The sequence below is a fragment of the Simochromis diagramma genome, unplaced genomic scaffold, assembly GCF_900408965.1.
Source record: "Simochromis diagramma unplaced genomic scaffold, fSimDia1.1 OVJJ01000413.1, whole genome shotgun sequence".
In the NCBI taxonomy this organism is placed as follows: Eukaryota; Metazoa; Chordata; class Actinopteri; order Cichliformes; family Cichlidae; genus Simochromis; species Simochromis diagramma.
The window spans coordinates 21,013-35,620 of NW_024386948.1; the positions used below are offsets into that span (position 1 = coordinate 21,013).

Genomic DNA, 14,608 nt, shown 5'->3' on the forward strand with positions numbered 1-14,608 from the left:
CTGAGTGGGCAGTATTGAGAAGGTTCATCTTCAGAAGTTTCCTGATGACTCTGCGGTGGTTGGATGCATCAGTGAGGGTGTTGAGACAGAGTACTGAGTTATGATGGACTCTTTTGTCATCTTGATGCATGCTCAGTCATCCACGTAGGTAAAACTCCAAAAGTTGATTCTGTTCATCTGGATGTAGCGTTTTCTTTTGTTGTGTGGTACGAGCAGAGTCACCTGCAGCTCAACAAGACAAAGACCAAAGAATTGTTTGTGGACTTTAGGGGGACCAGGAAACCTGTGACCCCTGTTTCAATCCAAGGGGTCGATGTGGACATTGTGGAGGACTATAAATACCTCAGAGTACACATAATAAACTAGACTAGGTTAAAAACACCACTGCACTCTACAGGAAGTAGAAAGTAGAAGTTTTTCCGGAATATCCTGTGTAAGCCTCAGAGAGAGAGGCTGTACAGGAAAATCTCGGCAGTTTGTGAAACCGCAGCTCCCATTCAAAGTCTCTTAATCTTAATCACCTTTCTTCCCTACGCTGATGCTAGGTATGAATTTCAGGAGGTCGTCTACATGCATTAATGTACAGACTTGGAGCCGGTGAGCGTATAGACACGTTATATTTGCGATTTGTTGCCTGTTAACGAGGTATCAAAAATAGGAGATTGACATTTTTCAGCCAATCAATTTTTTAGAATGAAAGGCGCAGGGAGCATTGGTCTGACCAATAGGAATCTTTCTTACTGCGAAGGCCCGTCCCACGTCCGAAGGATTAACCTTTGTGATTTTCTGTTGGGCGCCATTTTGATTGAAGTATTGTGTGAGAGCTAAAGCAGGAAGCACTTTGTCAGCTATTTGCACACATTTAAACCTGAGCTGACTGATCGCTCATACTGATTGAGCCATTTAAGTAATTCTAAAATGGCGACGGGAGCAAATGCAACTCCATTAGGGAAGTTGCACCCTAGTATTGGCGCTAAACGAGCCTTTGATGCCGGGCCTGGTGCGGGGAACGGGCTGATGCCAACACCGGGGCCGCCCGGGTCCTTTCCTTCTCTACAAGGCTTCCAGCCTTCGATGCCAAGCGCATCTTTTCCCCAGTCTCATCAGTTCAACCCGGGGACAAGTTTTTCGAGTCAAGCTCAACAGCAATCTGCTGCGGGGAGCGGAATGGCTAAACCTGGTAAGTTAAGCGAGCTGAAGCTAACTCCTGTAGCCCTCAACGCGGCGTTAGCGAGCTGAAGCTAACGACGTTAACCAACATGGGTGACGAGCCCTGGCCTGAACGGCATGGATAAGGAGCCGCTAAAGTTGGTTAGTAAACGATAGTGGTTGGTGTTTTTTGGTCTAGGTTGTCCTCTTCTGACCTGACGGTTTAGTTAACGAGGGTTAATAGTGAAGTCTGGCGAAACGACAGCTCTCTGCCTGACGGTATGTTTTATTGGTAACAGTGCATTGCCTCGCTTTCATACGTAAACCTCATCAAGGCCATCCATAACTGTCTTTTTCTAAATCGAAGCACATGAGAGAGGAGTAGCTGATAGAGCCCAAACGAGGAGTCACCACGTTGCCGTTCTCCTGCATTTAATCTCGAAATACACTGGCTCCATCAATGCCGTGAAGGGCGGTAGAGCTGGCGTGCATCATGTAATGTTTCACCGGCATGCTGTGTTTCTCGCGGTAGATTTCGGCCAGAAGAAGTCAAGAAAGAAGAGTCGTTGGAGCAGCGAGACGCCTGATCAGAAGACCGTCATACCGGGCATGCCCACCGTTATCCCACCCGGACTGACCCGGGATCAGGAGAGAGCATATATAGGTAAATATTGAGTTGGTGATAATGAAACATGTAGTTTCTTGTATTATGTGTCTAGGAAATTACTTGTTTGGGGTTTAAGTTTCCCTGCCAGTAATAATTTTATCCTGTTTGCTGAACTGCCAACAGTTAGAGCTTCTAAAGACACCCATTACACATTCTGGTTCCAGTATGTTTACTCTAACACGATGGGACATTTTGCTCCAGCTGTTGTCTTTTCTGAAGAGCAATGATTACTTTATGATTGAAAATGTTAAGTTGACTTCTTTGTAATGGAGGCTTAGTGGTGGTGCTGCATAGTGTTATAGTTTGCATACCATTGGGCACCCATTAGCAAGAGGAGTAGATTGTTAAACACCACTGCTTGCAGATATCTGTCCTCAGCTGCAGGTCACTGCTCACTGTCTTGCCTGATTCCCTACACATCATCAGTTTTGTTCCTGTGCATGGAGGAGTTAGTCATAATGTCCTAACATTGCTAAAGAATGCTGTTTATTTTGGTTTGAAGTGTGAGCAATGCTGCTTCAATGGCAAACGAATCCAGTGAGTTTAAAGAAGACAAATTGTTGTTTTTGTGGGCACTGCAAATTCGGAAATGCTTAAGGACTGTGTGCGCGCTCTGATTTTGGCCTGTCCCAAAAACATTGATCATAAAAAGTCCTTTTGAACCACACATGCCTTCCAGCAGCAGTGTAACACCAACATACTGCCTTCACAGGCCCTCAGCGGGTGTTCTGAAGCAGACCAATCCTTTTTTTGTCAAAAACTAACATCATTATTGATGTTGTGCACTCATTGGTAATGGTTGATCTTGGTATGTAAACATTCATTTGTGCCCACCCTCCGTCGTCACACTTGTTATTTTTCCTCATTCAGTAAAGCCCCAAAAACATTGTGAGGGAAGATTTAAAGATGAAGCACAAGTCACTGGCCCTTTATTATTCTTCTCAATAACCCAGACTAATAGTTTCAGTGCCAGTGAACCTGTGTGTTTGGTGTATTTCATCACAGCTTTCATAATGTGCATTAGATGACTGACTGATTTCATTGCCTTTGGAATGATCCCCTCAGTGTTAGATCTGTGGAGTGACTGCGACTGACTTTATAAAACCAAATAGCCAGCGTATCCTCAAATGTTTAAGATTTAAGCACTTTTCATGGAATTAATTAAAGAGTCTTTTATGCGGTAGGTATTATTAGGAGTCGTGGAGTTAACGGACACATTGACGTTCAGAAGACGTTAGACTTTTTCATGCTAAAGTAAACGACCTCTAGGACTTGCTGGTAATGTGTGCTTCTGATGATGTAATACTTTAGAGTCTTGCCAGATGTTTATTTGATCTTCCTTTTGTATTTAACAGACTCACCGTTTGTCTTTACCTCAGTAATGAATGAGATAGTGCTCCAATGTGCAGAGCATTGTCTCTCTGTTGTTATTGTGGTAATCAAATTTCTCTCCATCCTTGTTTTTCTTTCCTAACCTGAATTCTTCCAGTCCAACTGCAGATTGAAGACCTGACTCGTAAACTGCGTACAGGAGACCTGGGAATCCCTGTTAACCCTGAGGACAGGTCGGAAAAAGATTAAATCCACGAACAGTAACACTTTCTCTACCTTCTTGACTTTTTGGAAGACATGTTCAGAGTATATGTGGTTGTTAGCCTAAAACTTTAGTATTAGCTGAAGGATGTAGTTTAGTGAAGAACAGTGTTGTTTAGACAGTTTGAGTTCTTCACATTTCCATTTCCTGTTGCTAGAGGAGAATTGATATATATGAACGTTTTTCTAAAGAATGCTCCTCGTCCATCACCACTTAGTACACGTGACTACTAGTTTCAGCACTTCTCTATACATGCAGTGATTGTCTAGAATTGGTAATGATGCATTTTTAAAAGTAAATTAACATTTTCTTTGAGTAAACTGGAGAGTGATTAACGGAACTCCACTGTTACACTGTTTCCTGTAAAACAACACAAGTTTGAATGTTTTTACTCAAGATGGAGAAGCAGTGTTTGTAATTACACTGAAATGAAAGAATTGTAATAGAACGGACAGCCAAAAGCCAACCTTAGTAACATTTGAATAGTTGTTGGCGCAAACAGAAAGTTCCTTCATGACAGGTGAGATATTTGTTTAACAAAAACACTAAATCAAAGTGCACATTGTAGCTGCTGCTGCTTTTTTGGAAACCAAGTTTTGACAAAGGTGTTTGCTCTGAGCTCAACAGCTGCCATCAGCACAGGAACACTGTAACATGTGCTTCACAGTACCGGAGAAGTGATTGAATGGTCCCTTTGATTTGTTTCTCTCACAGAAATCTGTACAAGCTTGTGCGAATTGTTTCATTTGAATGAAATTACAACCACTGTTTTGATCTTGAGTTAAAAAAAAAAAAAAAAGGCCAACACATTCTCACTCCCCTCTCACCTTTCTATACATTTATAGATGGCTGTGCTTGTTTGCGACCTTTGGTTTCACATGTTACCAGGCTGACAAACTTTAGTGTTTTCCATCCTGATACAGATTGAAGCTAGCGTCCTCATAATGCTATTGCTAACGCTGGGTAGCTCATATATAAACTCGGTGATCCTCTCCTTCACGTTTTCAGGTAAAGGCAGTATTCCACATTAACTCGCTATAACTCAATAGCTCGTCAAAGTCTTCACTCTGTATATTTTCAACCTAATTGACAGCTGTAACTGTATTGTTAACAAAACAAACAAAAACAGTGGCTGCTCACTTTCTTGCAGCACTCACCACAGGAGAGGAGCCACTGAATAATGCCCAACACCCTTTCTGATGCCGCCCTCCCACTTTTGAACTTTGTGCATTAGATGAGCGTATAAACCTCTACACTGTGGAGCTGCATATGTATTTAATTTCTATATTTTATACCCGAATACGAGTCAATACCATCACAGAGACTTTAGTGGTAGGTGTGTGTCCCTGTTATGCACACACCTGAAGGCCACATTAAAGAACACGAGGGCGAGGAGTGGTCACGTATTAAAAGCTATGAACCATTCAGAAGGGTTACTAGTTTGCTACTTATTAAGTTAATGTAAGTTTAGTAATGTAGCTAAGGTTTACATGACTGACACCAACCCCAAATATCTCTGATATTATTTTGAACTCAAACATCCGCACAAATGTTTGGAAAATGAACTTTTCCTAGGTATTGTGTTTCATTCCTCAGTACACTGCAGCGAACATGTGCTGCAGGGCCAAAAAGCACATTAAATTGTGACCTGCCTGAGGTGGGAGTGAGAATAAGTTGAAGGATTTTAAGGCTTTGAAAGCCAGCTTTCCATAGTCGACTATAAGCTCAGTCTTTAGAGCTGTCCTAACAAGGGTATCTAACTAGTCACTGCCAGACTCCTTCTATTGGATGCTTGGCAGTTTACTTAACACAGTCGTTGCCTCAAATTTAAAACTGTAGTATTTCTGCACACTGCTTATTCTGTGTCTGCAGTAGGGGCCTGTCTGGATATGTGAGTGCTATAATTCATGTGTAAAGATTTTCCTCTGACACAGGTTGGACTAGTGTACAAATAAGTTTGCATATTGATTTATTTCACATCTTAGGTTTGACTTGAATTGGCTTATTTTGAAAAGATGGGTACTAAATGCACACAAGCACCAAACTACTGCTTTGTCTTACTTTATTTCACATACTTATTTTGGTCCATTGTTGCCAGTGACTCAGCCCATGGCATGAAGCCTACTTGATTACATCCCAGTGATCCAACTGGGCTTTGTGTTGGAGTGAACGAGTGATCTATTGCTAGTCCTCTCTGGTTTTCCCCTAATGAGGCTGTGAACACTTCTGCCCAGGGAGGAGGAGGATATGCTCAGTTTTCCCTCTGGATTTTGAGGTCTGGAGGAAAACTGACACAAATGTATGTGTTCTTGGAAAGCCAATGGCTGCCTTAGAGTGTGAAGTTGACCTTTGCTAGGTAGCGTCCCGGTCACCTGTACACTGTATATAGTTTTTTTTTAATCATAATCAGACATTTCCACAGCTGTCCAAAACTTGAATGCAGAGCTGCAGAAGCTTTAGAAATCACTTCCCAATCTAATGTGACCAACTTGGGAGGTGTTTCAGGTTGTCAGCGTTGGAAGTTTGAAGCGTAAAATGAAAATTTTTTTTCTCACTCGTCACGTGGACACATGTGGCTCTCTGATGGGGGAGCGTAGGAAAAGGTGGATATCTAATCTTAATTCCTTTTCTCTAACCCAAATTACCCCACATCAACCTAACCCTTTTTCAAGCACAGAGCCTCCTTAACGCAGTACCACAGGTTTTCAGCATCCAAGGGGAGGCACGGACCTCTTCCACCACGTCAGCACCAAGCAACTCTCACAGCCAGCGTTTCTGCTTAGGATTGCAAATTTTGCTTTGATTTGTTTTCTTGCCTCCAACTTTGCTTTCTTGTAGGCCAACAATCCTGTATGCAGGTTGAAGTTATGGCCGTGTATTTTATTTTTTCTTCTTGGTTGATGCCCCTCCAGATTATTTGTTTACTGCCACTATACAGCTTTGGTTGCTACGTTTTTCTTTTGTTTTCTTCTGGTTTTGTTTAAAAAAAAATATTAATTTTTTGATGTCAGAATGGACTTCAGTCTTTGAAATGGCAGTGCAGAGCTCCTATATACTTTTCTTTTGTTTAAGTTTGCTGCTACTGCTGCACTGGCCATGAGTCAGAGTCCATCTGAGATTCTCTCAGTAGAAACAATTACAGTCTCAAAGTTTATTGTTGTTTTAAAGATTCACTGATTGAGATTCTTTTATTGTTAAAGTCTTAGTCAGCTGTAGGGAGCCTGTGTGATTGTTATTGGCAGAGCTTTGCTTGTAGGAGGGTGTTGATGATGTCTGTCTTGTCTTTTGTCTGCCGCTCTCAGGTCTCCTTCTCCTGAGCCCATCTACAACAGCGAGGGCAAGAGGTTAAACACCCGCGAGTATCGCACACGAAAGAAGCTCGAGGAGGAGCGACATGCACTTATCACTGAAATGGTTGGACTCAACCCTGACTTCAAGCCTCCTGCAGACTACAAGTATGATTATCTTTTTTTTTCTTTCACCCCATTGACTGTATTTTAAATTTTTGTTTCATTTTGTGTTCGTTTATCTGATAAAATAAAAGGCTGGCGTTTTATCTGGGACGCCAGTTTGATGAGGGACAGAAAAACAACATGCAGCACGCGGTCTTTTAATGGGGGGCACTGGTGTGATTTTGGTAGAAAAAGTAAATAACAAATGACCAATTGACCGACCGGATGGTTAAGCGTTGCTGTTAGTGTGAGTGTGTATCCCAAATAAGGTAACTGTTACTAACTGTTAACTGTTGGACTGAAGATGTTATAATGCCACCCTCGGTGTCTGTGATGGGAAATTGCAAACAGGGAAAGTTGATAAGTAGATGGATGAAGCTTTGCAAAAGCAGTGTTCTGCAGTCAGTTGGTGCAGAATTAGTGGTTGCATATAGACTGTGTCACAGGAAAGTTGCCTGAAGCAATGTCTAGCCACACTCTCCACAGGTGTGTTGATGCTACCTGCAAAGGAACAAATGCACTGATGTCGGCAAATTAATCTAACATTGCATGCATGTTGAATATTGCCTGTGGTGCAAATTGTTGCCCATTTCAGCAGCAATTTGTGACAATTGGTCCTTAACAAATGTGAGGAAAAGTTTGGGTTTGCTCTTAAAAACACAAGCAGTACTTGGGTCGTATTTAATCCCAAATTACTTTTAGAGTAGTCCACTAGTCTCCCTCTCTGTAATCTACTAGCTTTTTATTCTCTGGGAACAATATGACATAATTAACAACTGAAGGAAAAAGGTTAGAGGGGGCACTGAGAGAAACAAAAGATTTAATTTTCATCCATCCATCCATCCATCCATCCAAACGGTTAACTGGGTAATGTGTCCTCTGGGCCATGGGGCTGTTGGTAATGTCAGACCCTGATGATTAGCTGAGCTAATCAGTCAGCCTTGTGTTTAGATGTTAAACTGCCTGGATCGCAGTTTGCAGCTTGTGACACATTTTCCATGAGGATCTGTTTCTGCAGGTACAGCATTTTGTTCAAGCTGGGGAAATGATGTTCAGAGCAAGGATGTGTGAGTCTAGTGGACTAGATGAGTAATTGTCACTAGGCTGCTGCAATTTGAGTATTTTTTACACAAATTCTTTGCTTCGATGCGTCGTATAAGACGGCTCTATAGCACGCCATTGTCTCCATGGATACACAAACAATTCACCACCAAATCACAAGAAGTGTCGCCTCACTGCGAGCGTTTCACCAACATTTGCAACTAAAAAAGGACCTGCGATACCAATGTATTTGGGAGCAGCATATGAATAAATAACGTGACAACATAAAGCCCACACAGTGTTCAGGCTGGCACAGTTTCGTGTGGAGCTGGAGTCTGTTTACACACTGTGAAAAGCATAGAGACGTCCTGTTACCGAGACGATGAGCTCAGGTAGCATGAAAAAAAACATGTTTCTAGTCTGAAACAGTGCTGCTGTTCCCATAATCACCATTAAACCTTTAGTGGGAAAAAGCTAGTGGAAGTCCTTCAGACTGTCAGAGCAGACGGTGGATGGAAGTCACTGCTGTGATAAAGCAGGACTTGAGCAGAACCGTAGTGTTCTAGCAGCAGCTCATTGTAAAGAAAGATAGCAGATACCTTTGGTTTTGTTCGTATTAGTAAACGCTGAAGCCTGGAAGCTCACTGATAAAACATTGTTTGTTTTTACTGGTCTACATCGTTATTAGTGCCATTAGCACAAATTTGAATCTATCGCCCACTGCTGCCTCACAAACCATCTGAGTTCAGTGAACTCCTGTTAGGGTCAAGAATCTGATCTGGGATGTGGAGTGTTGGCCATTAGATGATGGGTACACTGTGGCCAGAGACATGCTGCCATTATTTTCCTTGTCTCTTATAGAACAGGACATCAACAGAAAGAAGAGTGGAGGTCTCTGTTAGTGCCAACAGTCTGATTGACTTAAGCGTTTCTCTAAGCTTTGAGAAGCGTGTTCATTCGACATTACTACTGTGTTCTTTTCATCATTGTCATGTGCAGTCACGCATGCAAACGAATGATGTGTCATCAGAAAGTGATTTTTATGCATTAATTGTCAGAATGAGAGCGTTTGACTGGTCAGTAACAGAATCATTTCAGTATAGTTTTCTTCTTCAGTGGTCTCTGTCTAATCAGTGATTGGAGTCCATCTGCTTTGTGCTTTCATTTGTATCTTAATGATTCTGTGAAGAGTACACACTTTCTTCCTGTAGAGCAGCCCTACTGCACATTGTGGGACTCTCCATGCTAATTGCTGATGATCTAAATACTGGATTGGCTCTTAGGACATTTAGAAAGCTAAATGCTTTACCTGTTTGTGTTCTCCAGGCCTCCAGCCACCAGAGTCAACGACAAAGTTATGATCCCTCAAGATGAATACCCTGAAATCAACTTTGTTGGTCTGCTCATTGGACCCCGGTAAGTTCGATGCCATCTTAAAGTCATGCAGTTTGTTTGACGTGCTTTCATACTGCAACTGAGGGGGGAAGAAAGAGTTTCTCACGTTTATTTTTCCTCCCAGTGGTAATACATTGAAGAACATTGAGAAGGAGTGCTGTGCCAAGATTATGATCCGGGGGAAAGGGTCTGTGAAGGAGGGGAAGGTTGGTCGAAAAGATGGCCAGATGCTGCCAGGGGAGGACGAGCCTCTGCATGCCCTGGTCACTGCCAACACGATGGAGAACGTCAAGAAAGCTGTGGAGCAGGTTGGAGCACCTCCTGTTCATTATGTGAAGATGTTTAGCATCAGTTTGTTAAATGTAATGCATGTATACTTTGGGGAATATATACCGTGATATTAATGGTGTGAAATGTGTGTCCACAGATTCGTAACATTTTGAAACAAGGCATTGAGACGCCTGAGGATCAGAACGACCTAAGAAAAATGCAGCTCAGGGAGCTGGCCAGACTCAATGGCACACTGAGGGAAGACGACAACAGGTCTGTGACACTGCCCGGGCTTTGTGCACAATCACTTCTTATTTGTTATAACACGAGGAGCCACCTGGTCATTAAAGTACAGAATGAGCAAGAATAGAAATCAAGGATGGATTTGTTCCATTTCTGAAGTCTCCGGACACCATGCTTATTGTCTCTTGTATCCACAGGATTCTTCGTCCTTGGCAGAACTCTGAGCCACGCAGCATTACTAACACCACCCTCTGCACTAAATGTGGTGGAGCTGGCCATATCTCCTCAGACTGCAAGTACAGCAGGTGACGATGCGCTGAGTGTCCAAACTTGAGCTGAACTCCTGACTCCACTCGCCTGAATTGTGTAACGACGTGTGCTTCTTTCACAGCTCGTTCGCTGCACACAGAGCAACTGGTGGAGAGCCCCCTCAGTCAGCTCAAGACAAGGCTCGTATGGACAAGGAGTATCTGTCTCTCATGGCTGAGCTGGGGGAGGCCCCTGTCCCAACGTCAGCCGGAGGACACACCAGCACCCAGGGCGCACCTCGGGCTGCAGGCCCCAACAGCACCCAACCTCCACCGGTTAGTTGGGACGCACGTGGTTCTCTGTACTCGTCGTGTAGAGCTCTGTCTGAAATTCTCTGTGTGTTCAACAGAACCGGCCTCCGTGGATGAGTTCTGGTCCAGCCGAGAACAGGAACTTTCACGGCATGCCTGGGGGGCCCGGGGGGCCCGGTGGTCCTGGAGGACCTCACAGTTTTCCTCCTCCGATGCCCAGCATGGGAGGACCGCCTATGCCTCCCAACCCCAATGGCTTGCCTCCACCCTGGATGCAGCCCCCTCCTCCTCCCATGGGCCAGGGACCTGGACCGCATGGACACCCGATGGGTAAGAGCAGATCCAGACTACACAACAATGTGTTTAGTGATGACATATGAACCCTGCTTCAGGTCCAAGCTACTCTGCGTTCATTAGGGCTGTTGTGTATTTGACATGTTTTAATGCTTTGTATCTTGTTCTATTTAATTATTTTAAAAGTCAGTTTCTAAACCCTTTAAGCCCATGCAGCAGTCTATTAATGACTAACCTGGTATTGTGGATGGATTGTCTCAGTTGTTCTCCTGACTGAAGTTTGGTCCGTTTATCCTGCCATGTGATTGCATTTGTCCCTAACCATCAGGAACCCTCATGTTTTATTGAGTGGAAAAAAGTTAGCGTTCATCCTCCAGCTTCACCGTGTTTATATTATGCTAACAAAGCTGTGTCGCTAGCCACCACGTAGCACATCATTATATACCAGCTAGCCCAACTTCAGTAACCCTACAAATGTCACTGCTGTTTAGTTTTCTGTCTTTATTTATGTTGGAAGTGATAGCAGAGCTGTACGTTTGAGAGATTTATGAAAAACTTCTATCAGAACATGCTATATCATGTTTAGGTGGAAACTAGCGAGCTAACTTCCTGCTAACTTCTAACTCCGTTGAATTTAATAAATTCTGTTTTCGTGGATGCCTGGATGTTAAACTTAATAGTTACACCTGGTAAAGCAGCAACACTGATCATTTTATTAAAGATGAAAGAATTTAGACAGTTTGTAACTCTCAGTGATGCCGCAGTGTTAGTTTGTTTTTGGGACCTGAAGCGGAGTTTGGGCCCAGACACAGCTAATGATGTCAGACTTAAGGTCCGGATACTGCCAACAAAAATCAGAGTGTATGGAGGATTAAATTCTGCATGGTGGTGATAACAGTACAGTCTGGGTAAAAGGCTAAGACCTGGTGATCCATACAGTGCCAGTGATGTCCCACAGATGGCAGGGAGCTGGCACAGGCTGGACTCTCATGAAGGCTTTTAGATTTTTCAAGTCGAGTTACTGAGACGTCTCATGAAAGCTAATGAACTCTGTGTAAGATTCAGTTCAGATTCAGATTCACCTCCTGAGTTCTTTGTGTCGTACTTAAGTTGCTTTGAAGTGTGTTTTATTGTAAAGATTTTCCAATATTGAAGAGGTCAAACGCAAAAGAAGCGTCTGAGCGTCTGCTGTATTAGAAAAGGACCCAAAACTTTACTGTAGAAAATCTGCAAAATAGAAAAGAACCCCCAAACTTATGTGCTTTTGTTGTAGGTCTGCTGCCACCTCCAATGGGTATGATGCCACCTCCACCTCCTCCCCCAAGCAGCCAGCCACCTCCTCCCCCTTCAGGACCTCTGCCACCTTGGCAACAGCAGGCTCCACCTCCCCCTCCAACCAGCAGCATGGCAACTAGCACACCACTGCCCTGGCAACAGAGTAAGAGAGCACAAAAGCTTTATTGAGAAAACTTTCAGTGGTTCAGCACACACACAGCTCTTTTATACGTCAGTGGTTTCAAAACTGGTTCCTGTGTACACTGAAACGAGAGGTAGTGTGTTCACTGTGTAATCTATAACAAAGCGGCTTCATTTTTTTGGTTTCTGGGGGGGCTGTCACCCAAAGACGAGTGTTGGCCTTGGTGTGTTGATTTGACTGAGAGTTTATCACCGAATCAAACAGATAGGCAGTGCATATTTACAATATGTCTTTGTCCTTACACACACACAAAGACGTACTCACCGCACCTTATTCACAGATCTGTGGAGACTCTATGCATAAGGAACCTTTATGTTTGCCTACAGTTCATTTCCATGTGTCCCCTGCTCTCTTACAGACACCACCACCACATCTAGCCCCGCCACCGGCACCCTGCCTCCATGGCAACAGCCCCAACAGCCTGCAGCCTCTGGAGCCCAGCCCCCACCACCCATGGGTACTCCGTCCATGGTGCCTCCTCCACCTGGGGTCCAGCCCCCACTGCCCCCGGGCGCTCCACCACCACCACCTCCACCTCCTCCAGGCTCCACGGGCGTGATGTATGCCCCACCACCACCTCCACCACCCATGGACCCCTCTAACTTTGTCACAATGATGGGGATGGGGGTACCGGGCATGCCCCCTTTTGGCATGCCTCCTGCCCCCCCCCCCCCTCCCCCCCAGAATTAAGTGTGGGTCAGAGGAATGGTCACCATGTACCCATAGACTGAAGTCTGTGCTCACAGAAATGTAACCAGTGCTTTATTTTTTATGGATCCATGATGTTGTGAACAGTGACAGGCTGTGATTGTTCACTCTGTAACTTAATTCCACTTCTTGTCGCTGTTTTTAACGTTTGTGTGGACACGGCGCTCGGCCCATGTGTACAGTGTCCCTCTCTGACTGCCATAGTTTGTTACATAAGTACAGTTATGACTCAGCCAGCCAGCACCAGGTTTAATGTATGTGAAGACTTGCCTGTCATTGGCTTTAATATATCAGAGTTCAGCTTGCATGATCCATTCAGACAGCTCATTCTGTTTAAAGTGACACATTTCTACTCTGACCTGCTCCCCATCTTCGCTTTGAGCTGGACAAGATGAATATTTTTGTATGCAACATAGGAAGTGTACCTTAGTTGCGTAAAACCTTTGTAGTACTAAGATTGTTTTCCAGGGATTCCTGTGGTTTTCATTTTCTTCTTTGGCCTGGGTCTTGGCGGTGACACAGAGCTTTGTGCCCCCTGCACTAATCGACTGCTCAGAAGATCCTCGTTCATGTATCTCTGCTGTGATTAGACGCTGTGTGCAGTGTTAGTGTTGCTTCTGTTTGACTTATCTGAGTAGAAAATTGTTCATTTCTGGAGTCCACCGTGTAATGTTAGCCTGAATTAATGTTGGTTTCATATTAAACTGATCCATGTCAACTTGTTGTTTCTCCTTTTATGGATGTCAGCCCTTTGTGTCAGAAAGAAAGCTAGATTTTCTTTCCCCCGAGAGGAGACCCTGTTGGCCACTTCATTAAAGTGTTACATAATGTGGTCTGCTTAAAAGAACATGGCCTTAAAAATGCCGTGCAGCTCGTGTCCCCATGCTGAAGCAACTTTCTTTAAACGGCCTAAATCTATGTTCAGAAAAATTAGCTTCAGAGTTACTTGATTGCCAACATGTACCAGTTGATAAGATAAGATAAGATAACCTTTATTAGTCCCACACGTGGGAAATTTGTTTTGTCACAGCAGGAAGTGGACAGTGCAAAAGTTATGAGGCAAAAATTAGAATACAATAAGAATAAATACAGTACACAACTGTACAGAATAGAATAAAATACTATATACAGTAGAATAAAATAAAATAAATATACAATAAGATAAAAATAGAATACAAATACAAATACTATATACAACTGAGTAAAAATACAACGATGCCAGAAAGGATTATTGCACTTAGTATTATTGCATATGTATGGATGTGTGTGTTTGATCAGTTAAAGTCTTTATTATGGAGTCTGACAGCAGTGGGGAGGAAAGACCTGCGAAATCTCTCCGTCCCACACCGTGGGTGCCGCAGTCTCCCACTGAAGGAGCTGCTCAGTGCTGTCACAGTCTGCTGCATGGGGTGGGAGATGTTGTCCAACAGGGATGACAGCTTAGCCGCCGTTCTCCTGTCACTCACCACCTCCACTGGGTCCAGAGGGCATCCTAGAACAGAGCTGGCCCTTCGAATCACCCTGTTCAGTCTCTTCCTGTACATGTTGGCTTGTAAAATCCTGACTATGACCGTGCTGTGCAATAGTCTCCCCACACATATCCTAAGTGTTACTGTCAGTCTATGAAGTCTAGGTTGGGTCAGCTCTGAATAAATATCAGAAATGTTGACAGGATTACAGATGAGTACAAAGGATTGGACTGTGGTGTTTTACTCAAAGAGAGATCTGTCATCTGAACTATTCAAAGTTTAAACCATG

General features: G+C 43.6%; 1 protein-coding gene across 1 annotated transcript; it reads left to right on the forward strand.

The window, feature by feature from the left end:
* The first annotated feature begins 785 nt into the window (after positions 1-785).
* On the forward strand, positions 786-13,568 carry sf1 (splicing factor 1). Its single transcript, XM_040038413.1, has 12 exons — positions 786-1,180; positions 1,682-1,813; positions 3,306-3,381; positions 6,713-6,865; positions 9,230-9,319; positions 9,423-9,606; positions 9,726-9,841; positions 10,009-10,116; positions 10,203-10,395; positions 10,470-10,701; positions 11,939-12,103; positions 12,501-13,568. The coding sequence occupies exons 1-12, from the start codon at positions 919-921 to the stop codon at positions 12,830-12,832; spliced, it is 2,043 nt and encodes a 680-aa protein (XP_039894347.1). The 5' UTR covers positions 786-918; the 3' UTR covers positions 12,833-13,568.
* The last annotated feature ends 1,040 nt before the right edge of the window (positions 13,569-14,608 follow it).

Bases quoted from the DNA above. Each gene is read 5' to 3' on its own strand.
- sf1 (XM_040038413.1), top strand. From the start codon at position 919: ATGGCGACGGGAGCAAATGCAACTCCATTAGGGAAGTTGCACCCTAGT. The intron at 6,866-9,229 runs GTATGATTATCT...TGTGTTCTCCAG, and splicing joins AAGCCTCCTGCAGACTACAA to GCCTCCAGCCACCAGAGTCA. The intron at 10,702-11,938 runs GTAAGAGCAGAT...CTTTTGTTGTAG, and splicing joins ACCGCATGGACACCCGATGG to GTCTGCTGCCACCTCCAATG.